General features: G+C 49.2%; 1 protein-coding gene across 8 annotated transcripts in view; it reads right to left on the bottom strand.

Moving 5' to 3' along the window:
- Positions 1 to 25,249, bottom strand: part of LDAH (lipid droplet associated hydrolase) — a 1,186,576-nt gene that overhangs the window by 665,010 nt on the left and 496,317 nt on the right. For all 8 annotated transcript variants that reach the window (XM_069605885.1, XM_069605890.1, XM_069605888.1 and 5 more), the window contains one exon: positions 2,599 to 2,768. In XM_069605885.1, the coding sequence (XP_069461986.1) occupies positions 2,599 to 2,768 (170 nt within the window). The remainder of the gene's footprint in view (positions 1 to 2,598; positions 2,769 to 25,249) is intronic.

Here is a 25,249-nt window from a genome sequence, read left to right as displayed (position 1 = left end):
CAATCAATTGGTATGTTAATGAGTCCCGCCACTTTTTATTTTAGGACTTGACCCCTGCCTTTGGCATCCTTCTCCCACACTGGGCCAAATTATAAGCCTGGCGGGCCGGAAATAAGGGTGCCAGTAGCAGCATACTGGCACCCTTTCAAGACTGCCAGGCTACAATTATGCTTGCAGGGGCTGTTGCTCCTGGCAGGTCCGACCTTCCAGGGGCATCAGCCCCTGCAGGCATGGTTGTCATGAAAGCACCTGCACCATTAACAACAGCACTGGTACTTCTGTGTCCCCATTCCCGTGGAGTCCTATTTTTTGAATGGCCGCCATGGAAAGAGAGAAGGGACTACATTTAAGAACACAACCTCTAAAAGAAGGGCTGAGTTGGCCCTGCCAGGATACAAATATATGTGCGGTTGGGAGACCACAAAAGTATGTGGAATGAGATTAATGCATTATGCTATCTTGCAGGGTATACCCCTGTTCAGAAAGCATGATGATATGGTGTGGGATCCACCCAGGCTTTCTTTCCCAAGTAGAACCTGTCAGTAAAACCCTGATCTCTTGTAATTACTTTAGTCTGTGCTGTTTAGAGTTCCCCATGTTCCATATTAAATAACAATAAATCAAGCTATCCTTCAAAGGTTTTTGTGGACTTGTACTTCTGCATCTGGAGGGTCAGAGAGAATGTATCAGATAGCAACTTGCACAAAATAAGGTACTGCAAGTAAAACCTTTATGAGAGTTCATAATGCATCTTCAAATCAAGGAGAAAGAAACATGGGCAAAGGTATATTAAGTGTTCATCAGCCCTTCCCAGACAAGTATGTGAACCCACCTTTCTAGAGCCTCTGCATATACCATTGAAAATATGTTAGTCTTCTATGCAAACCTATATTCATCCTTTCTGCAACAGCAAGGGCTGGAACTCATCAGGGATAGTATAATGTGGTTGATGGAGGGTCCAGGCTACGGGTAGGGGAAATTGTCCCTCCCTGATGTTTTACTTTCTTCCAAATTCTATCTTTGGGAATGGATACAACGTAGAAACAAGAAGGAAAGCCTGGACATTCACTCTACAATTGGCATAAGTACTACATTAAAATTATAAATGTTGTCCTGCAGATCTCTCAGTCCGAGTCATGTTTTGAACTACAGAATCATTTACCTAAAAAGATTGGAAACACAATTTTAAGAATATGTAATTTAGGTGCAATTCCAAAATGAAAATACGTCTTAAAAAGAACAGATTTGCCTTATAACTGCCAATTGAATCAGATATAAGGCCTCAAAGAAATACATTGGCATTTTAAACATCACAATAAGCTAGGATCCAATTAGGTTTTCCAAGCCTTTCCAGGCAAATAGTTACATCCTAATAGGGAGGAACGTTCCTAAAAGTACAATACTGATAAAGATGACAGCGACATGATGAGGGTAGTTGTTAATAAGAATAGAGTAGACAATTCAAATGAGCGGCATTTGCACAAAGTTCATATGGACAAGACAATCAGAGTACCACATATAGTGGTGCATTGGTGGAACAAACTGAATTGGTGGGCAACCCAGGCTGTGGATGCATTGTTTGATGGGGTAAAGACGCATGAATCCATCATTTACACACACATGAAGGCATATGGAACGCGTATCTATTCACTGGTTGCAAAGTAGTGTAACTGATCTTGACCAGATTTCAGCCCGGTGCTTGCGTTTTTTTGACTGTGTACATACATTCCCCTCTCCCACCAGTTTGGCAAAATCAATATTGAGGCGAGTCAGGCCTCACAAAAATGTGTTTCAGAATACAGCGGAATATGTACTGCACTGCTACTATAAACCAACTATTGCCAATATATGATCTGGCTGTGATTTTCATTTCAAAGAAAAACAGCACCGAGATTAGGTGCTACTTACACCCTTAGTCAATGTGTGCTGGAAAAAGTCACATATTCTTAGAAAATGTAATTTTGTGTATCTTGCCTAACAGCGCCTACAAATGCAAATTATACATAATATGTTAAATACATACTTCCTTGAAGGCACATAATAGGCTAGTGCTTGGAATGTAATGAATATTGATCAGGAAATAGAAGACTGAGTTTACCAAACAGTTGATTCAGGTTCATAGCTGAAGGGATATAGGTATATGCTAGTGTTTACAAAAATGTACACATACCACAGGCCTTCTATTTTTATTTTTTTATTTTATTTGAAATTTGTATGCTGCCTATACACAAGTGTTTCCAGGCGCCACAAGACAAAATGGCGGGTGGCGGGGACAAGGGAATAACAACAAAAAACAAAAACAAAAAAAAGGTTATACTGGCCTTGTGACAATCCTACCATGCACGTACCTGATGGTAAGTGAAGAAGGAAACGGTCCCCTGTCGAAAACGGGGGGCAGGCTATCTAATGTCGAAAACGGTCCCTGTGATTCTAAAGTGTTGAGGAAACTTGCAACACTGGGACCAGGCAACACATATCATGGAGGACATCAGATTAACATACGGAATAACAATTTTAACAAAGACTAGACCACAAAATGCACTACCTGTGCGCTAGTAGGCAGCCCGTTCAATGCATCATAATGTGTCCGAAACATACCTTCAGGTCAGATGCACGCTTCATCATTTGAAGTATGATGTAACAACCAATTGAATGACCAATCAGCACCAGCTTCACTTCTTTCGGCACATTCTTTTTACAAAATGCTATCTTATGCTCTATTTGTCCGTTAAGTCCAAATACATCCTCAAGTTCTGTTTCTTGTGCGTCTGCCAAAAAAAAGCATAATTATTTTGTGCATTTTTCTAAAAGAAATACCCCGAAATTAAGACTTCACCACTAGTAAAAAAAGACACTTCGTTTTTAATTAAGCAGTTAATCTTTTCAGCAAACAATAAGATTGCAGGTTTGATTCATACCTTCAAGCATACAACTACCAAGTTGATTTCAAACCACTTTCCTCGCTTTTCTGTGACCAGTCTGTTGTTAGTATTCCACAGTTAGCACATTGAAATGTGAAAAAGGGATTACAAAAAGCTATTCAAACTACTAACGTGTGACATCACACCATCAGAAACGGCTTCCACTTCTGCGGGATTCAATCACAGAACATTAGATCTATACTGCTGTTAAATCCCATCTTCTTTCACATGGCACTTTCCATGCAGTATACAAAAAGGCACGGACACTGGAGATTCCGACAGACGTGTCTTTATTCTTCAACCTCCATTCTACTCTACCCTGCCCACTTCTCGTAACATCACTTCCCTCTAAACATGAGTTCCCCAATTGAAGCGTCCTGCCACATAATAACGTAGTCGGATTCACAAAGTGGGTTACCACAAACGACATTACAACTTCCCAACTATTTAACCAAACAGTTCATATTAGCCCATCACCTTAATTAACCTCTTAGGTTTTCTCCTAGTTTGACTTGGAAGTTCCTTGAAAATCCTTGTCTCAGTCACAGACAAGGAAACATTTGACGGTTTCTGACGACTCATCTCCCGATGCTTGACTGTCTCCCAAATAGAAGGTATTGCACCCCTCCTCTTCCACATCATGGTGGTCTGCTTGTTCCATGCCCCATTCATCCCATGAGACCCTCTTAAAATGGGATGAATTTCGCGTGATCTGATGGCTTTCACTGCGAGCAGTTATTGTTGACTCTTTCTTCTGGACTGCCGCCAGTGGCTCTGGGTGGAACGATGGGGTTTGCTTGTGTGTTCTTGGTTGTCTCACAAGCACCTGATCCCTGATTGCAATACCTGAATCATCTGCCTTTCGTCTTTTGTCAACATACAACTTCATTTGTTGTTTGGATCTTGCATCTTGTTCTCCAATGGTTTGGTCATCCTCATAGTGATCTCTCATAGAACTGACATGGGTCAGCCATGAACAAATAATCAATAAACAGTAACCAGTACCTAAATCAAGCCTATGTTGTCTTGTAGTTAGGGGCATATGTTCAAAAAAACCTCCTTAACACGCTCTGTTGATCTAGTTTTCTTTGTTGGCATCTTTGTCTCATACCATGCCTCCAAACAACAATGCTCACCATGGTCTCTCTAGTTTTTTAAGATCCTTCACCAAAGTAGAATGACAGCCTAAGGAAGACCAGTCAGTGTTCCTCTCCATCAGTCAAGACCCACTACAAACCTGGACCCGTTCACTGGGAAGCAACCCTCCTGAAGGCACTACAACCAGCAGAGAGTCTACAGCAGGGAGAGACAACCAAGAACCAGCCACTGCACAGTGCTTGAGACCCAGACTGCACTCTGCTCCCAAGCAGCAGTTCACAACAACAACCAATCGCAGGGAGCCCGCTAGACCACTGGGGAAATATCCAAGTAACTCAAACAGCATATGGGGGCAACCATACCTTTGTGGAGCCAGGAGACTAACCTTCCCATACAAGCTGGAACTTAGGCTGGCAAAGTCATTGTGGCTATTCAGCAGCAGTCTGCGTGGAGAAAGGGTGGGGCTTAACCGACTCTTTATGCTTTTGTCTAATCTGTAACACTTCCCGGGTAGGGAACGAACATCAGCATTGTCCAGGAGCGGAGAACCAATCCAAGGAGGGGAAGGAGAATAAAATGATACCACAGGAAGAAGGAAATGTGGGCTGTTCAGGTGAGGTCACATGAGGTGGAGGTGGTGGACCAGGAGAGTGGATGGAGCAGTGGACTGTAGAAGCATGTTTTGATCAGATGAGGTGTTGGTTGTTGAGAGCAAATGTTAATGCAGTGTGTGTGTGTGGGGGAGAGAGAGAGAGAGAGAGAGAGAGAGAGAGAGAGAGAGAGAGAGAGTGTGTGTGTGTGGTGCAAGTGTTTAGGGGGTTATTGTAGGGACTGTTGGTGAAGCAAATGGCTACAGCGTGAGAAGAAGGTGTTTGAGTATTGTTTGGAGGAGGGGTAATTGTAGTGTGAAAGAGGGAGTAGTTGTAGTGTGAAGGAGTGAGGAGTAGAAGTAGGGTAGACAGTGGGCATTAGTGAGGTGGAGAGTGGAGGACTAATTGGGAGGGGAGTAGTAGTGTGGAGGAAGGGAGTATCATGGTGTAGAAAGGGAGTAGTAGCGGCGGAATAGTCAGATAGTGAAAGAGGGATTCGGAGGAAGGAAGTGAGGAAGAGTAACATCAAAGGTTAGAGGCAAGACCTTGGAGGAGTTCAACATTGGAGGGACAGAAGATTGATTGGAGGAGTAAGACGGACAGGTGAATTACTAAGACTGGTGAGAGTGGGCGTGGTAAAACAAGCCTGAATCTAACAGTGTAACTGCATGGCACTATCCCTAATTCACATTAGAACACTAATATCTCATTAGGACAGTTATGAAATCTCTCGAGGACGTTTAGTCAGCCAGCTCTTAGGCATCCACCTTTAGTGTAAATCAGTTATTAGAAATAGGGATTACAATTAGGTAGCACTAACCTAGGGTTACGGACAACTGGGTTAGGGAGGCGGGTCGTTTGGCGATGAGCATGGGAGAGAGATGGCCTTAGGGCCCACAACATTTAAATAAAAACCTTTGAACTGTCTTGAATTCTTGTGCCTCCTGTGACATTAGACAAACATGTTTTAGTGTAAGGTATGCAAAAAATTAAGTGTACTTATTGAATTGTGCATAAGTAAGAAAAGGAAATTGCATTGACGTCCACAAAAGTCTATTGCTAATAACATTTGTCTCACTGGATTGATCTGAATGAAGCTTTCCAGAACAACTTTCCAAGCTGGCCATCATTGGGCAAATTCATTGAACAGTACAAAAGTTATTAATCAGTGAAAAAAGCTGTTTATGTCCTGCTCCCTTTCATTCTGACTTTAGAGCATGACCATCAGTCTGGCTTTAGAGCATCCAGAGCCAAGGAAACTGCTCTTCTGAACCCCCATGACAACCTGCTCTCAAAGCTTGACTCCAACTCTCCCCTCTGTCCTCATTCTTCTCGACCTCTCGTCTGATTTTGATATGGTAAACCACAACATCCTGATCACCCGTCTCTGTGATACCCTGGGCATCACAGATCAGGCCCTGGTGTGGCTAGCCTCCTTTCTCTCTGACCGGCCCTAGAGGTGGAACTTGGGCCCGTTCTCTCCTCCACCACTCTCTCTCTCTACTTATGGTGCCCCCCAGGGATATAACCTTTCCCCCTGGCTCTTCAATATCCACATGGCCCCCTTGGCCCACTGGATCTCTACATTTACCTCTAACTTTCAGTGTTATGCGGATGACATGCAGCTCTCTTTCAGGCTACCCTCGGCCTCTTCCTCCTCCTCCTCGCTCATCCCTGACTGTCTATCCGCAATTCAGGCTTGGTGTCCTGCTAACGATCTATGCCTGAATGCCAGTAAGACTGAGATTTTTCTCATTGGGACCCCTGCTTCTGCTTTCCCACTTTCTCTCTGGCCTGCCTCCCTTGGCCCTACGCCCTCACCTACCAATGATGCAAAGATTCTTGGGGTCATCTTCAACTCCACTCTCTCCTTTCTTCTCACATCTCAGACACCTCCAAAAGGTCCAACTACCAATTGCACCTTCTCAGAGGTATTCTACCTTTTCTCACTCCCCCCCAGAGGCTCACCACCTTGAGAGCCCCGATTGTCTGTAAGGTAGATGATTGCTACAGCCTCTTTCTCAATCGTCCTACTTCTACTCTCCGTCCTCTACAACTCATCCAGAACAGAACTGCAAGACTTATCCTTGGCCTCAAGCCCTGGTACCGTATCTCTCCAGCGCTGAAATCCCTCCACTGGCTCCCCGTGGCTGCAAGGATCAATTTCAAGACCCTCTGCATAATCCACAAGGCCTTCTGGGGCCAGGGGCCGCACTATCTACAATGCTCTCTTCCTAAATACTCTCCCTCTAGAGTCCTCAGCTCGTCCTCCTCCAATTCTCTGCGGGTAAGCCACTTTCACAAACAGATTTGGGGGTAGATCTTTTTCCTCTGAAGGTGCTTCCCTCTGGAACAGCCTCCCTGCCTTTTTCCATCTCTCCACCTTCCTTTACTCCCTAACTCGGTTCAGTTTTTGCTGACTGGTTGCCTGGTTCACCTGCAGAGCCTACAGGTCCCAGGCTCCCCCGCCAGTCTGTTGCACTTGCCTCCGGGATGCTGCACTTTGGTCAACATTAAAACACTGTCAGCTTACATTCCTTGAGCGGGGCAACCTCTCTGCACTTAGTCGAGTGCCCTGCTGGACCTGACTCTTTGTCCCCCCCCCCTCCAACGCCCCCTGTCTCTTCACCTCCGTCTGTACGTATGCGTGACCTAAATGTACTAGGACCAGTTTGTTTGTCTGTCCTGTCCCCCCTCAAAACCCCCCACTGTTTGCCCCCTCCCCCCCCCGAGCTTGTTCTCAATCTGTACCACTTCATGCACTTGCACTAGGAGAAATGTCATCAGGCCTAGTATGCTAGTTTTCTGTTTAGATCATTCGGAATCTTCAAGGCCCAAGAATGATTACTGTACGCCCTTGTTCCCATCCTGACTTGAAGTGCTTTGAAGCACTTCACCTCTGTATAAGCCCTACATAAACAATAAATACATTATCCCATAGAGAAAAAAGGTGCTTCAACTGAACATGTGCACAGCGCAAACCTCTGCATGCATTTGCTCCAAATACCAAGTTGAGCACAAAGTTTTGGTTTGGGGTAAACCCGTCCAACATATTTTTTTTTTATATGACAGAGACGATGGTGCTCCAGTCGAAAAAAGCATTTATATATTTCCAATGGTGAATTAAAGTACTGAGGCTTTCAGAAATGAAAAGTCGCAGTTGTTTTGGCTCGATGCAAGCTATAACCACAGTAATCCCAAAGGAAGGCGAAAAAGAAGTTGCTCAAAATGTGGGTGTTTTTACATCAGAATATGGGTAGGGACTGAGGACGAAAGAGTAGCAACTGGTTAGTTTGGAACTTTGTGGGGGGAGAGAGAGCCCGTTTTGAATCATTGTTTTTGTCTTACTGTGGGATTCCTGCGGGAAATCTCAAGACACGCTGTACGTTAAAAAAAAAGTGTGCCATGGGAATTAGCGAGGGAAAGAGGGTAATTGGAGAGAGTTGAAATAGATTTACATAGTGGGCGCAATGAGGAGGGAAGAACATGCAAAGTGGCAGTGGGGAAAGAGAAGACTTTAATTTCAGAGCATTGGCCCTGCGAGTCCCCAGGAATGATTTTTGGGGTAATACAACGCAGGGTCATGGTGATTGTGGCTTTGTTTCTGTAGGACCTTGCAGAGGGAAAAGATCTTGGAAAAAAGGGGGGTGGGGGGGTTGGGGACCCAGCCCATGGTTTTTTAAAAATCTAATTGGGGCAATATGGACAGTGCTTTAGGCCATGGATGGTGGTAGAAGGTTATTTGCTAGGTTATAACCTGGTGCTTGCCGAATTGCAAGGTTTTTTTGTTGCGTTAAACCGTCATCTTAACGTCACTTGAGCTAATGTTTTTGCATTGAAGTTGGAGAGTTTTTGTGTTTAAAGTTAACTCTCTTAGAGGTTTTTTCACTGAACATACATAATTGCACATAAATACTGGATATTGCCATGGTTGAATTAATTAAGCTCCTTTTATGCCTGTTGTAACTTTTACAATTAAAATCTGGAAGTGGCTTTGGCATCAGATTTGCCCACTAGGCTTGTGCTTTCAGCGGCACATTTATACAGAGCTACCTTATTGATCAAAAGCAGTTTGCATCCTGAGGTATATGTAGTAAGATACGTCACATTGAAAAAGAATAAAAAACCAAGGGGGTAATTCATAGAATTCAGCGCACAAGTGGCGCACGCGGCTGGCGCACAGTGTGCGCGTGCGAATCCCTGCGCCAGCCGCGTGCGCTGAAATCCATTTCCGCGCACAGCGTATTCATGGAGCGTATTCATGGATTCCAGCCACCAAAACCAGCCGTGGCGCACAGTGGCGCAGCGACCCTGCAGCAGCGCCAGTTACGGCCCCAAGAACGCCTCCCGCGCAGGGAAAAGTCATCAACATACCCAATCCAGCGCAAAGGGCTGCGCTAACCCTGTACCAGCACAGCAAGTGGGCTACGTGTATCACTGGGGTGCGCGGGAAGTACCTCACGCGATTGGCCCCGTGCGAGCAGGGTACGCGTATTTCAGCGATGCGCGGGAAGTTCCACACGCGATTCCATAAGGGTATGTGTATTTCGGGGTGCGCATGAAGTTCCACACGCGAAATCAGCAGGGTACGTGTATTTCAGGGTGCGCGTGAAGTTCCACACGCAATATCAGCAGGGTACGTGTATTTCAGGGGTGCGCGGGAAGTTCCACACGCGATTGGCCTGGGCGCGTGTATTTCAGGGGTGCGCGGGAAGTTCCACACGCGATTCCATCAGGGTACGTGTATTTCGGGGTGCGCGTGAAGTTCCACACGTGATTCCATCAGGGTACGTGTATTTCGGGGCGCGCGTGAAGTTCCACACGCGATTCCATCAGGGTACGTGTATGTCGGGGTGCGCGTGAAGTTCCACACGCGATTTCAGCAGGGTATGTGTATTTCAGGGTGCGCGTGAAGTTCCACACGCGATTGGCCTGGGCGCGGGTATTTCAGGGGCTCGTGGGTGGTTTCACACGCGATCGGCCTTGGGGGAGCGTGTGCGTGTATTTCAGGGGTGCGTGAGAAGTTCCACACGCGATTGGCCTGGGCGCATGTATTTCAGGGGTGCGCGGGAAGTTCCACACGCGATTCCATCAGGGTACGTGTATTTCGGGGTGCTCGTGAAGTTCCACACGCGATTCCATCAGGGTACGTGTATTTCAAGGTGCGCGTGAAGTTCCACACGTGATTCCATCAGGGTACGTGTATTTCGGGGTGCGCGTGAAGTTACACACGCGATTTCAGCAGGGTACGTGTATTTCAGGGGTGCGCGTGAAGTTCCACACGCAATTGGCCTGTGCGCGTGTATTTCAGGGGTGCGCGGGAAGTTCCACATGCGATTGGCCTGGGCGCGTGTATTTCAGGGGCTCGCGCGTGGTTTCACACACGATCGGCCCTGGGGGAGCGTGTGTGTGTATTTCAGGGGTGCGTGAGAAGTTCCACACGCGATTGGCCTGGGCGCGTGTATTTCAGGGGTGCGCGGGAAGTTCCACACGCGATTGGCCTGGGCGCGTTTATTCCAGGGGTGCGCGGGAAGTTCCACACGCGATTGGGCTGCGTTTGGGTATTAGGGGTGCGCGCAAAGTTTCACACGCGATTGGGCTGCGTGCGGGTATTAGGGGTGTGCGCAAAGTTTTACACGCGATTGGGCTGCGTGCGGGTATTACAGGGGTGCACGCACATTTTCACACGCGATTGGGCTGCGTGCGGGCATTAAAGGGGTGCGCGCGAAGTTTTACACGCAATTGGGCTGCGTGCAGGCATTAAAGGGGTGCGCGCGAAGTTTTACACGCGATTGGGCTGCGTGCGGGCATTAAAGGGGTGCGCGGGAAGTTTTACACGCGATTGGGCTGCGTGCGGGTATTACAGGGGTGCACGCACATTTTCACACGCGATTGGGCTGCGTGCGGGTATTAAAGGGGTGCGCGCGAAGTTTTAAACGCGATTGGGCTGCGTGCGGGTATTACAGGGGTGCGCACGAAGTTTTACACGCGATTTCAGCAGGGTACGTGTATTTCAGGGGTGCCGGAGAGTCCTACATGTGATTTGCCAGTGTGGGTCCTCCCAGGTGTTCCCTGTACACCCTCCACGGCCCCTGCAGGCAGCCCACACCACAGGGGACTACCCTGCATCTCTGGTCATGTCCCGCAGGCAGCCCACCCAACATGGGCATGCCCCGCAGCAAAGGTACATGTCTCCTTGCACCAATGATCACCAACTCATGTCCCCTTGCACCCCCACCCCCAGCATTGCGGGGCACCTGCCAGCAGGCCCCCACCCATGTCTCCCAGCACCCCCACCCCCCCTGTCACCAGGGGCAGCCTCCACCAGGCCCCCACCCATGTCTCCCAGCACCCCCACCCCCCCAGTCACCAGGGGCAGCCTCCACCAGGCCCCCACCCATGTCTCCCAGCACCCCCACCCCCCAGTCACCAGGGGCAGCCTCCACCAGGCCCCCACCCATGTCTCCCACCACCCCCACCCCCCCAGTCACCAGGGGCAGCCTCCACCAGGCCCCCATCCATGTCCAACTCATGTCTCCCACCACCCCCACCCCCCAGCACTGTGGGGCACTTGCCAGCAGGCCCCCACCCATGTCCAACTCATGTCTCCCACCACCCCCACCCCCCAGCACTGTGGGGCACCTGCCAGCAGGCCCCCACCCATGTCCAACTCATGTCTCCCACCACCCCCACCCCCCAGCACTGTGGGGCACCTGCCAGCAGGCCCCCACCCATGTCCAACTCATGTCTCCCACCACCCCCACCCCCCAGCACTGTGGGGCACCTGCCAGCAGGCCCCCACCCATGTCCAACTCATGTCTCCCACCACCCCCACCCCCCAGCACTGTGGGGCACCTGCCAGCAGGCCCCCAACCATGTCCCCCTGCCCCCAGGTCCTGACGATACACAATCATGGCAATGATGGGCAGCATACCCAGCACAAACACCCAGCCAAGGATTGCATCCACCCACATAGCAAATGCAATTACATGATACAACCCCAATGGCAAGTATGTAAATGAACACATGTCCGTCACACACACATACACAATGGGTGCAAGTGAATGTCAAAACCCATATCATGACATGCATGAAACCAATGAGAAAATACCACAAAAGAAAGTTATAAAAACATGTATTCTCGAAGAAAATGAAGTAAACTAATCAAACATACAACAATGGGGATAACAAAATAAATTGTCCATGTCGGATAAGTAATGTAAAAATCCAAAAAACAAAGGAATCCAAAAACTAATGTTGTCCAAAGCAAAATCATGGTGAAAAAAAATAAGGAAAAACCATTGCCTCATGGTGAACACAAATATGAATAAAAAAAATGTATTTTAAAAAATCCAACTATACACAAGAATATTCCAGGGTCCATGAGCCCAACACTATAAATGAAACCTACTACTACCTAATAAAAAAACTATATACAGAAAAGTGGCCATTGTCCGAGCGGTCCAAAAAAATCTCAAAAAATAAAGGAAACCTAACACTAACTAACTAAAGAACTATATACAATTGCAGCGGGCAAGTCCTGCGGCTCACTCTGTGATGTTGCCGGCCAGGGCATCATCGAACTCCATGTCGATGTCCTGGAGGCGGGACTCTGTCCTGGCCCCGAGGTCTCGCAGGGATAACCCCATGTTCACCTCAAACATCCTGCGAGCTTCCTCGAGGCACTCAGCCCGCCTCAACGCCCGACGCATGGAGAACTCCGCCCTGACCATGGTGAGCCGCTCCTCTTCCGCCCGCTGCCGCTCCGCACCTATCCGCTGGACCAACTGCTCCCACACGGAAGACACTACCATCCCAGGGTTCTCCTGCCCTCCGGCCGATGGCTGCCCCTCTGATCTTGATGGCCCCGAGCCATGATGCCTCCCACGTCGAGCCTGCTGCTGCCTCCGACGCCACTGCCTCTGCCAGCACGACGGCATCCAGGATGATGGAAACCACCGACGCCGTCGTGCACGTGCCCTGCCCGATGATGCCGTCACATCCTCCATCTGCTGGGGTCCAGTTGCTGTGTTGTCCACCCCTGCTGGACCTCTGACTCCCGACTGTGGCAGGGATGGGATCCCCACCGAGCTGGCTGCATTGGTCAGGGCAGGTCCACAGGGGGCCCTGGTGGCATCTGGGCCGGAAGACGGCAAGGAGAACGACTGGCGTATAGTCTCCACAGAGGAGGAGAGGGCCGCCAGATTGGCCGACACATGCAGGAAACCCCCGAACATGGCCGATCCCAATTGGGCCACGTCGGCACGGTGCTCTTCGTGATGACGTGCGTGCTCCTCCTGGGAAGCACGCACGGCATCACAAATCACAGCCGTGCGCATCGCGACCCCAATCAGGACCTTCTCCACACGGCCAGGGGTCCCCTCGTCCGCAGGTGGAGGGGAGTCAGATGACATGGACATCCCCTCTACCTGCGGACGGGCCTGGGACGGGGCATCCCTGCTGGTGCAAGGTGGTGCACCCACAGGTTCAGGGACAGCGACATGCACAGGCCCCTCCACGGTGACCTGTGCTGCCTCCTGCCCCTGCCCCTGGACTGCACCACTTGCACCAGCAGGGATGCCCCCACCAGGCCCCATGTGCGCCTCAGTTGCGGCCTCCTCCTCCTCTGTGGAAACCACCAACCTGGGTGGTTCCTCGCCGTCTACTGCCGTAGCAGGCCCCTGTGGGGGCTCACCCACCCCTTCCGCTGCAGCCGTGGGGGCATCCCCGCCGCCTTGCTCCACAGCGCCGTCTCCGCCCTCTCCTTCACTAGCCGCTGCGTAGAGGGAGACATAGAACACAAGCATCAGGGTACTGTACAATGGTCCCCTAGACAGGAAGCAATAGCAAATGAGTGCCACTGTCAAAGTACACTTCCATCATGTCACACCACAACACGTGTCAGTCCAGGCAAAACACACACAGTGACAGTCATGGTGCGTGCCATGGACATTTCAATGCATGTCCAATGGACTCTCGAATCATACAATGTAATGGGACTCACATGCATCATGGGTCATGCCTATCACATGCACACACTTCACCTCAGTCACATCCATCTGGCCCCGTACACCCCAATCACAGTGCATACAAGGATGACTAGGCTGCATCAGTGAATCTGTACATTGTCACAGACATGTGTCATGCATCAATGGCACTCACAAGTCACAGACACGCAGGTCAGGCACACAGACATGGATACCACATATGTATCTGGCATCAGCACCCATCCCTCGCCCCCACCCATGTCCAGGAACAGAGACTGCCATGCTCTCATGTGTGCAATCTGCACAGGGCTCCCCATGTCGCATTCAAACACATGCAACAACCGTGCGGTTCACACATTACAGGTCGCACATGCATTCCCATGATGTCCCTGCACACATACATGCGTACATGGCCTATGTCACACATGCAGGCAAGTATCAGACAACCAGCACACTGCAACATGCCCTGTCTCACACAGCAATGCTTGGCCACTTACCGCTCAACTCCAGACGGGTCTCCCTCTCAAGGACCTGGGCGTGGAGCGCTGGGTGTGCGCGTTCCAGGACCCTAAACTGGATGGAACTCATGCGGCCCCGGCCCCCCTCCACGAGGCGCCGGGCCTTCATGAGGGTCCTGGACCTCAAGTCCTCCCAGCGCTTCTTGACCTTCTGGATGGTGCGGGTTGCCACCCCCTCCGCGTTGATGGCAACCACACAGTCGGCCCAGATCCTCTCCCGTCCTTCCCTGTTGGTGCGGGACGATCCAAAGAGGGCATCATACTGCCCCAGGACTTGCTCCACCAGGACACCAACTTCGGTGGCAGTGAAGCTGGTGCCCCTCTGCCCCTCTGGCTGGGGGTTGCCACTGGTGCCAGATGTTGATGTGCCCGACATGGCAACCCCAGGGGCAGGAGTGGGTGGGCAACTGGGTTGTCATGATGCCTACCTCTAAGGAGCCAGGCCGGGCCCAGCAACCCCAGAGGCAGACATCCTTTTCCCCAGGGAAGTCTCAGCGGGCCCAAGTCGGGGCCCTTTGGACTCAGTCCTGGCGCCTTAGGCGCCAGGCTCATAGCGGACACCAGTCCTGGCGCCTTAGGCGCCAGGCTCATAGAAGAGGATATGTGTTTAAGTGCTTGGGTGCACACTTACCTGATGCAGACCTTGTTGCTTCATCCAGGCCCTCTTGAGGCCTGAATGGGACTACTTAACCTGTAGGACTACTTCACCACCCGGGTGTGGTCGGGGAAGGATACATACCTGATTGGTGGAAGGATACATACCAGGAACTTCTTCCAAGGCTATTTAAACCCCACCCGAACAGCCACACATGCTTCGCGTTGTTCTGCACCTAGCAGCTGGATGCTCACCGTGTCAGCTCCTGCATCCTGACTTCAGCCACGCCTGCCAGCACCCTGGAACACCTGCAAGGGGAGAAAGGAAGAGAATAGGAGAAGTAAAGCCCTTACCTGCTAAATCTGCATCCCGGAGTCATTTCTCCAACAGCCCTGAAAAGGAAGACATCATTTTAAAGGCATTTCGTTTCGATCGCTGCAGCGCTGCATTTTACTCACCTTTGCAAGGCGCTTCCATCTTCAGCAGCGATCTTCCGGATTCAGCTACGCCCCGGCGCCTAGAGGAAAAAAGACAAGAACAAAGGTGAGAGGGAGAAAAGGAATAAGGAAAGCTCAGTTTCCTTTTAAGTCTTACCTGTTGGATTATTCCCACTGCATTTCGGGTCCTGCCGCTTCCTGGCATCTCCGGACCCCGGCCCCTATGGGGAAAAAAGACAAAGACATTGAATGAGCGAATGCAAAGACATTACCTGAGCGCTCATCCAGAACTGTTTCACTTCGGGTAGGCGCCATATCTCCGGCACTCCGAACCCCGGCCCCCTAAGGGGAAAAAGACATAAGCATTAGCGCTTGCTGCAATTAGACAACGAACATTATTATTAAGCTTGAACTTTTGAACAGAACTTTTACAGCGCCTTACCTGAACAGTCAAGCTTACCTGAACTCCCATCAATCCTCAATCCAGTGAAGTAACTGGGTTTCAACGCGCCCCTGCATCAGAAGCAGGATGGAGAGCTCATCCTTCCAAACCCTAAGGTGAGGCTTCACGGGGAATCGTGGAGGAGGTATCGTGGAGGGTTGGAAGGGAGTGGGAGGCTTGAGCATTGTTCCACAGTTGGTAATACTCCCTTTTCACGCACAGGAGGGTATCCAACGAGCCAGGGAAGCCAGAATAGAGGGGCCCTTCCTGTCCATCTCCAGAGTTCTGCGCCTTCGACGCCGCGCCTCTGTGGGAACCAGGTGAGCGTTACAGAACGCGAAGCCTTACCACAATTTCCCACCTGGGCGCTATGGAGACTTCCGAGACAGATCAGCTGGCCCATCTTTTAGGGGAATTACGGGCAGAAGTGCACTCAGCCCGCCAGGAGACTAATGCTCTCAGAAGGGAACTAATCCTATCCAAGGAAAGAACTGATGATCTGGCCAAAAGGTTATTGCAGGGCCAGGCAGAGCACACTCCTTCACCTGTTTCCGGAGATATTTCTACAACAATGGGTTCGAATAACCTGGTACAAATCAATCTACCTGGACACATGCCTTTGGCCCCGCCGGAACGTTTTGCGGGGGATCCCAAGAAATATGCCGTTTTTATGAACCAATGCCGTTTACACTTTTTATGCAGGCCCGGGGCCTTCCCCAACGACCAGACCAAAGTAGCCTTTGTACTATCTTACCTCAGTGGCCGTGCTGCCAATTGGTCTATTCCATTGGTAAATCAGGATGATCCCATTCTCCGGGATTTCCAGGGCTTCCAGGCCAGCATGGAAAGATTGTTCGCTCGACACTCGCAGGGACAGGCCCTTGACAACGAACTGCTATCCTTACGACAAGGTAATCAGGATCTTTTGTCCTATATCGCCACCTTTAATAGACTAGTTGTGGAAACCGGATGGCCTGAAAATAAAAGGATCACATTGTTTCATCGAGGCCTGCGCGGAGAGCTTAAAGATGTTATAGCTCAGATAGTAGATCCACCCCAGGCCTGCGCAGACTACATAGACTTAGTGGTTCAACTTGATCACAGACTTCAAAATAGAAAAGCAGATCGGCTCAAGTATGAAACCAGAGTACCTATCAAGACCCACGTTAACTCCAAGAGTACTGACGTTTCCGAACCTATGCAAATTGGCAGTGTTAAAGGACCATTAACGCAGAAGGAACGAGAGAGAAGGCGACAAATGCAACTTTGTCTGTATTGCGGAACTTCCGGTCACTTTCTTCAAAGTTGTCCAGTTAAACCACCCAAGAAGGTGGTTGGAGCCACTGATAACGAGTTATTGACACCTGGTTCGGGAAACGACCTAGCCCGACAAGCGTAGGGGTCCGCTTGCCGAGCTTGAAAACAAACTCTTTGACCTCGCATTTTGTCATGCCAATGGTGCTTGTGAACCCAAAACAGCCTCAGCAGTTGCATGCTATAAAAGCATACATAGACAGTGGAGCTATTGGAAATTACATAGACTGTGAATTGGCTTCCAGGATTAAGCTTCCTCTCCGCCCGAAAGTAACCCAAGATGTAATTACTACAGTTGATGGAACCGAAATAGCCTCAGGGCCTGTAACGCATTCCACAGTTGAAATCACTCTGGTGGGTCAGGACGGACATCGGGAAGCAATCGTGTTTGATGTGATCAAGGCCCCACAATTTCAAGTACTTCTTGGAATCCCTTGGTTAGAAACACATAATCCGAGAATAGACTGGCGAGAAAAGAAGATAACTTTTCCTGATTGTGAACCAACCTGTTACCCAAGGAATCCAGCTATGGGTCTAGCCTCTGTAACTTCCACCCCTGTACAGCTACCATCTGAATACCAAGAATTCCAAGACATTTTTCAGAAAGAGCAGGCTAACACCTTACCTCCCCATCGATCTTACGATTGCCAAATCGACTTGGTACCCAATGCACAACTACCTTGTAGTAGGATTTATGCTCTTACTGAACCTGAAAACCTGCATTTTCGCCAGTATTTGGATCAATACCTGGCCAATGGTTTCATTCGCCCATCAAAGTCACCAGTCTCTTCCGCTTTGTTCTTCGTACCTAAAAAGGAAGGAGACCTTAGGGCCTGTATTGACTACCGCACCCTAAATCAGATAACGATTAAGAATCGTTACCCTTTGCCCCTGATACCTGAGCTTATCGACCAAGTAAAAGATGCTCGTGTGTACACCAAGCTAGATCTCCGAGGAGCTTACCACCTGGTACGTATAAAAGAGGGCGACGAGTGGAAGACTGCATTCCGCACCAAATTTGGGCTCTTCGAATATCAAGTAATGCCCTTCGGTTTGTGCAACGCACCTGCCGCCTTTCAGTACTTCATGAATGATGTTCTTCGGGAACTTATCGATGTTTGTGTCATCGTTTATATTGACGACATCCTGGTGTATTCCTCCTCAGAATCTGATCACAGAAACCATGTTAGGGCAGTTCTTGAGAAATTGCGCCAGCACAAATTATTTGCCAAGCTCGAAAAATGCGTTTTTCATACCACAGAAGTGGAGTTTCTCGGATTCATCCTGACACCTCAACGAATCCGAATGGACTCGCGGAAAGTGGACGCCATTCTCAAATGGCCATCTCCTAGCTCTGTGAAGGGAGTGCAAAGCATGCTTGGCTTTGCCAATTTCTATCGAAGGTTCATCCCGGAATTTTATCGAACTGTTCAACCCATCACAGCTCTCCTAAAGAAAAATAAACGCTTTAAATGGACTCTTGAGGCTGAACAAGCCTTTCAGGACCTGAAAACCAAATTCACCTCTGCACCTGTATTGAAGCACCCGCGCCCAGATCTCCCTTACATCGTGGAAACCGATGCATCCAGTTCGGCCATGGGAGCTGTCCTGTCGCAAAGAGACCCAGAAACTAACCAACTACACCCTGTAGCCTTTTGGTCCAGAAAATTCTCTCCACCTGAACTCAATTACGCAATTACCGACAAAGAACTACTGGCTATTAAATCAGCTTTCAAGGCTTGGCGTCACTATCTTCTCGGTGCAAGACACACCATCACCGTAATTACGGACCACAGAAATTTGCAGTATTTAAAGACGGCCAAAGCTCAATCTTCGCGACAACTCCGATGGGCTTTATTCTTTGCGGAATTTGATTTTGTAATTACCTATCGCCCTGGCTGCAAGAATGGTAAGGCAGATGCCTTATCCCGGATAGGCATGGAAGAACCCAATTCGAGTTTAGAACCTGTGCCAATCATACCGGAACGAAGAATTCTGGGCTTGACTTCATTGCAAACCATTGAGGACATCCAAGCTCAAGTAAAACAGCTTTTTGACTCTTCTGACTTACTGGAATGGAGTCAAAAGGGTCCTCACTACACCGTTAAGGATGATTTACCCTACTTCCAAGAGCGGTTATTTCTGCCAAGTAAGGAATTGCAGGAACTTGTCATTACCCGTCATCATGAATCATTAATGGAAGGACACCCCGGTATCGCGAAAACAGAAGAAAAGATCAAACGCCACTTCTGGTGGCCTTCTTGGAGAAAAGACATAAAGTCATTTGTGTTGTCTTGCGGAATCTGTGCCCAAAATAAGAGTCAAAAGAAAAGGCCAGCCGGCCTACTTCAACCTTTGGACATTCCACCTGCACCTTGGCACACCTTGTCAATGGACTTTATAACTGACCTGCCTCCTTGTGGTGGTTACAACACGATTCTCGTAATAGTGGATCTATTCTCCAAAATGGCCCATTTTATCCCTTTAAAAGGATTGCCGTCAGCTTCCACCTTGGCCAAGGAATTTATGGAAAATATAGTGCGGTTACATGGTTTCCCTTCCATATTAGTCTCAGACCGTGGAAGTCAATTTATCTCCCACTTTTGGAAGAAATGTTGCCAACTAGCACAAATAGACGTGCGGTTATCCACCAGCCACCACCCCCAGACCGACGGACAAACCGAGAGAACCAATCAGACTCTCGAGCAATATCTGCGGTGCATGTTACACCAATCCGAGTTGAATTGGAAGGACATCCTTTGGATTGCAGAATATGCATAAAACAATTCAGTGCATTCTGGAACCGGACAGACTCCTTTTTATACCCTGTATGGTCACCATCCTCGGACCTCTGACCTAGATCCACCTCTGACCCTGGAGATGCCTGCAGTAAATCACCTACATTCCACAATAACCCAAGCCTTCAAAGAAGCTACAACCCACTTACAGCAAGCCAAGAAAAAGTATAAAGAAAACGCTGATTTGCACCGAAGTAAAACTCCTCCTTACCAAGTAGGAGATCAGGTATGGCTAGCAACTAAACATCTACCCCTCAAGGGTCAGCAAACTTTTAATCCCAGATTCATTGGGCCTTACGCCATCAAAGCTATTATCAACCCAGTGGCCTTTAAACTCGATTTACCATCCAACATGCGGATTCATCCCGTTTTTCACGCATCTCTTCTAAAACCAGTACAACCTGGAACCAGACTGTCTGAGCCCCCAGGCCCTGTCCAAATTGATGGAGAATTAGAATTCGAAGTGAAAGACATTTTAGATTCCAAGATAGTTAAGTCGAAACTCTTCTATCTTGTTGATTGGAAAGGATATGGACCTCAGGAAAGATCTTGGGAACCCAGTAACTATGTTCACGCACCACGATTAATTCAAAGATTCCATCGAAGATTCCCGCACAAACCAAAACCCCCGGAGGAAAAGACCTTGGGAGGGGCCTTGAGGGGGGTACTGTCATGATGGCTACCTCTAAGGAGCCAGGCCGGGCCCAGCAACCCCAGAGGCAGACATCATTTTCCCCAGGGAAGTCTCAGCGGGCCCAAGTCGGGGCCCTTTGGACTCAGTCCTGGCGCCTTAGGCGCCAGGCTCATAGCGGACACCAGTCCTGGCGCCTTAGGCGCCAGGCTCATAGAAGAGGATATGTGTTTAAGTGCTTGGGTGCACACTTACCTGATGCAGACCTTGCTGCTTCATCCAGGCCCTCTTGAGGCCTGAATGGGACTACTTAACCTGTAGGACTACTTCACCACCCGGGTGTGGTCGGGGAAGGATACATACCTGATTGGTGGAAGGATACATACCAGGAACTTCTTCCAAGGCTATTTAAACCCCACCCGAACAGCCACACATGCTTCGCGTTGTTCTGCACCTAGCAGCTGGATGCTCACTGTGTCAGCTCCTGCATCCTGACTTCAGCCACGCCTGCCAGCACCCTGGAACACCTGCAAGGGGAGAAAGGAAGAGAATAGGAGAAGAAAAGCCCTTACCTGCTAAATCTGCATCCCGGAGTCATTTCTCCAACGGCCCTGAAAAGGAAGACATCATTTTAAAGGCATTTCGTTTCGATCGCTGCAGCGCTGCATTTTACTCACCTTTGCAAGGCGCTTCCATCTTCAGCAGCGATCTTCCGGATTCAGCTACGCCCCGGCGCCTAGAGGAAAAAAGACAAAAACAAAGGTGAGAGGGAGAAAAGGAATAAGGAAAGCTCAGTTTCCTTTTAAGTCTTACCTGTTGGATTATTCCCACTGCATTTCGGGTCCTGCCGCTTCCTGGCATCTCCGGACCCCGGCCCCTATGGGGAAAAAAGACAAAGACATTGAATGAGCGAATGCAAAGACATTACCTGAGCGCTCATCCAGAACTGTTTCACTTCGGGTCGGCGCCATATCTCCGGCACTCCGAACCCCGGCCCCCTAAGGGGAAAAAGACATAAGCATTAGCGCTTGCTGCAATTAGACAACGAACATTATTATTAAGCTTGAACTTTTGAACAGAACTTTTACAGCGCCTTACCTGAACAGTCAAGCTTACCTGAACTCCCATCAATCCTCAATCCAGTGAAGTAACTGGGTTTCAACGCGCCCCTGCATCAGAAGCAGGATGGAGAGCTCATCCTTCCAAACCCTAAGGTGAGGCTTCACGGGGAATCGTGGAGGAGGTATCGTGGAGGGTTGGAAGGGAGTGGGAGGCTTGAGCATTGTTCCACAGTTGGTAATACTCCCTTTTCACGCACAGGAGGGTATCCAACGAGCCAGCGAAGCCAGAATAGAGGGGCCCTTCCTGTCCATCTCCAGAGTTCTGCGCCTTCGACGCCGCGCCTCTGTTGGAACCAGGTGAGCGTTACATGGGTCCTGGGGCTGGGCTGTGGAGCGATGTTAACCGAGTCGGGAGTCTTCTGTTCCAGCAGGGGTGGACACAGCAACTGGACACCTGCAGATGGCTGATGTGCAGGCACCAAATGGCAGAGCACGGTGGCAGCAGGCAGGCAGGCAGGCAGGCAGCAGCAGCAGATGGCACGTGGGAGGCTGCTCGGGGCACGGGGGGGGCAGTAATTCGGCCTTCTGGGCAGGAGCGTGGTCTTCCGTGTGTTTTCGCGTGGCCAGCTTGATACGGAGTGATTTGGCACGTGAAAATCCTGCACGTCAGCGTGAAAATCGAGGAAAGACCCTTAGCGCGTAAGCGCGTCAGCAGGCGTACGTGATTTCATTGGACCAAAGGCCCTTACAGCGTAAGCGTGTATGTGACGTTTTGCGCACGGGCGTTGCCCTGGCAGGGCTTGGAGATCCCGCGTGCCTTTATGTTCTGTACGTGCTTTTCGTGCGGTGCGTGAGTTTTCCATCCGTTGGGGTTCACACGCTATTACTTCACAGCGGGTGTTGGCTACGCGTTCTTCTACACGCAAGGCAGACGGTGAGTGGTACCCCGCTCCCCCAGGCCCGATCGCGTGAGAAACTTCACGCGAACCCCTGAAATACACGTAGCCCGCTCCCCCAGGCCCGATCGCGTGAGAAACTTCACGCGAACCCCTGAAATACACGTAGCCCGCTCCCCCAGGCCCGATCGCGTGAAAAAGTTCACGCGAACCTCTGAAATACACGTAGCACGCTCCCCCAGGCCCGATCGCGTGAAAAAGTTCACGCAAACCCCTGAAATACACTTAGCCCGCTCCCCCAGGCCCGATCGCGTGATAAACTTCACGCGAACCCCTGAAATACACGTAGCCCGCTCCCCCAGGCCCGATCGCGTGAGAAACTTCACGCGAACCCCTGAAATACACGTAGCCCGCTCCCCCAGGCCCGATCGCGTGTGTAACTTCCCGCGCAACCCCGAAATACACGTGCCCCGCTCGCACAGGCACGATTGCTGTATGTTGCCACTTTTGTAATGCGCAGGGACGCTACCGCTTGCCTTCGTGTGGCAGACGTGTTTGGGCTTGTGCGTGTCTTTCGCTGTGCATGGCTTTGCCCTATTCGATTCCATGAATACGTGTGGTTCGGGTGCGTGTGGGCGTTCCGTCTGCTTCCCTGCAGTACATCCCCAGTTACGCCCTTGTTTTCGCGAGTTGTTCCCCATTCCGCACGTTACGCCCCGTGTTCCGCCCACTTTCTAGTGTATGCGCAGAGGTTGTGCGCTTTCACTGTGCACGTCGCGCACGTCTTTCGGGATGTTGCAGTGATGTGTGCGCCATGCACGGGTTTGGCGCACATCCCGAGGAAGACACGCGCAGGGACTTCCATGAATCATACGCGTGCACGTGCGCCTCTTTTTTTCCGCTTGCGCCTGCTTGCGCCTGCTTGCGCGTAGATTTTCGGCGCACGTTTGTTCCATGAATCGGCCCCCAAGTGTCACAGCATAGTGTTGGTGGCTGATGACATGGGATCGATTGTGAACTTTGTTACTCTGGTACACACCCAAGAGGGGCCTTTGTTGTTTTTCGATATTTCAAGTGTATGTCTGCATTTTCTCTGTAAATCTACACTCAAAAGTTATACACTGGGACATGAATTGAAGGGCCCACAAAAGATTGCGCATTTGGTACACCCTTGCTGGAAATAGTTTGTAATCTGTCATGCTTGTGCAATAAGCAGGTTAAAATACGTGGTCCCCTTGCCAGTGTCTGCTATTTGCAGTTCCATCCAACTAGGGCTCCATGAACAGTTTTCAGGTGAGAGTATTTTACATCCCTTTCCTTTTGAAGTAGGATGATAAATTAATTTCTAGTGAGTAAAAATGTTATTCCTATTCACAATTTGGGTACTTCTAGGGGACTATATTTGAATGCTAAAATAGACATATCTTTATTATCCAAGCTCTTTTGCATGCAGTGATTAATACATATTATGAATTTCCTCATCAAATCAGGCTATAATTTTGTTAGCACCTTCCTGTTGCACTGATCTGCTCACACCACTGATCTGAACATGTGCATGGTGCTTTGGGCCAGGCTCCTAAGTGTCCGTTATTTCCTATTTTTTGATGTTAGAATTATTTGTCATGTTTTTAGGTTGTAAAAGTCTTGGTATACCCAGTGTTGTCAATTCACCAAAATCCCAGGGGTAGCGAAAGTGACCTCACCAGAGGTGACCATGATCATCTTTGACCATAAAATATCACGCGAAATAATGAAAAGTGAAAGGTAGCTGGCGGACCCCTAATGATTTACCGCCGCCTGACTTGCCGGAAACACCGGGGCAATCCAACCCTGACGGTCCAGTAAGTCAGGCACCGGTAAAATGTTGATCCCCATTCCCATAGAGTCCCGTAGGACTCTATGGGAGTGGGGACCATGAAAGCACCGACACCGTTAATAACGGTGTCAGGGCTTCCGTGAAAGTCTGCGCGCGGTTGCCGTTCCACCCGCCAGGTCTGTCCCTGGCTGGTGGTACGGTTCCCGCCCGCAAACTCATAGTTTTCCGGTCCAGAAACAACAGTGCTGGTAAGCTTACCGGCACCGTTGCTTCCAGACTGGCAAACTTGTAATGAGCACCATCGTACACTACGGTGTGTCCCAATATGTAATGGGTGCAGTCATGATATGCCAGTTGCACATCCAGCAATCTGAGTATTTAACTGTATTTATACTAATACAGCTGAGTTTGTTGAATTTTTTGTTAATTATTTACTACACATTTATTTGTACAATAGTAGTGTTATATTCCGTTTTTTGCACTGTATATGAATTTGCCTGTATTAATTGAGTGAGTTTGGTGATGTGGTATGAGTGAAGTGAGGATGGAGTTTCTGAGATTTGTGGTAGCTGTTTTCATGGTTTGATGCATTATTTGATTTAATATTTGAATTATTTGATTGTGTATTTTGTGATTAGTGTGTTAGGTATTCATTTATTCTTTTTTCCTTTTTTCATATATATCTTATTAATTGTTCAATTAAATGTTACAATCCACGTCTGGATTTTTATGAAACTTTTTATGGAATTAATAAATTCATTGTAATATTGTGTGGTTCAGATATGAATTGAATTCTTTCACCTCCTGGTATATTACAATACATGCCTTGTTTAAGTGTATGAGGGTTTATGTAGATCCCCATTTTGTGACTTCGTCTTTCACCTGACAGAAGCATACACGATTCCGGTCCCTTTGTACTCAGATATATATCGGTTCTTTCCAGGTATGACCGGAGTCTAGATTTACCTGGCTTCCCTCTTTTTTTGTTTGTGCACATCCAGCAGAACCATTGTAGACAAGGAGCACTGTTTTTAGGCCAGTTCTGCATCATATGGCAGCAACAGCTTTAAAATGTGAAGTGCAACCTCATATACCCTAAAATGCCATCTTGTACCAGAGGAAACCTCAGAAACAATGTAACGTCA

The sequence above is a fragment of the Ambystoma mexicanum genome, chromosome 4p, assembly GCF_040938575.1.
Source record: "Ambystoma mexicanum isolate Mex_15411 chromosome 4p, UKY_AmexF1_1, whole genome shotgun sequence".
Classification (NCBI taxonomy): domain Eukaryota; kingdom Metazoa; phylum Chordata; class Amphibia; order Caudata; family Ambystomatidae; genus Ambystoma; species Ambystoma mexicanum.
This window is presented reverse-complemented; position numbering and strand designations above follow the sequence as displayed.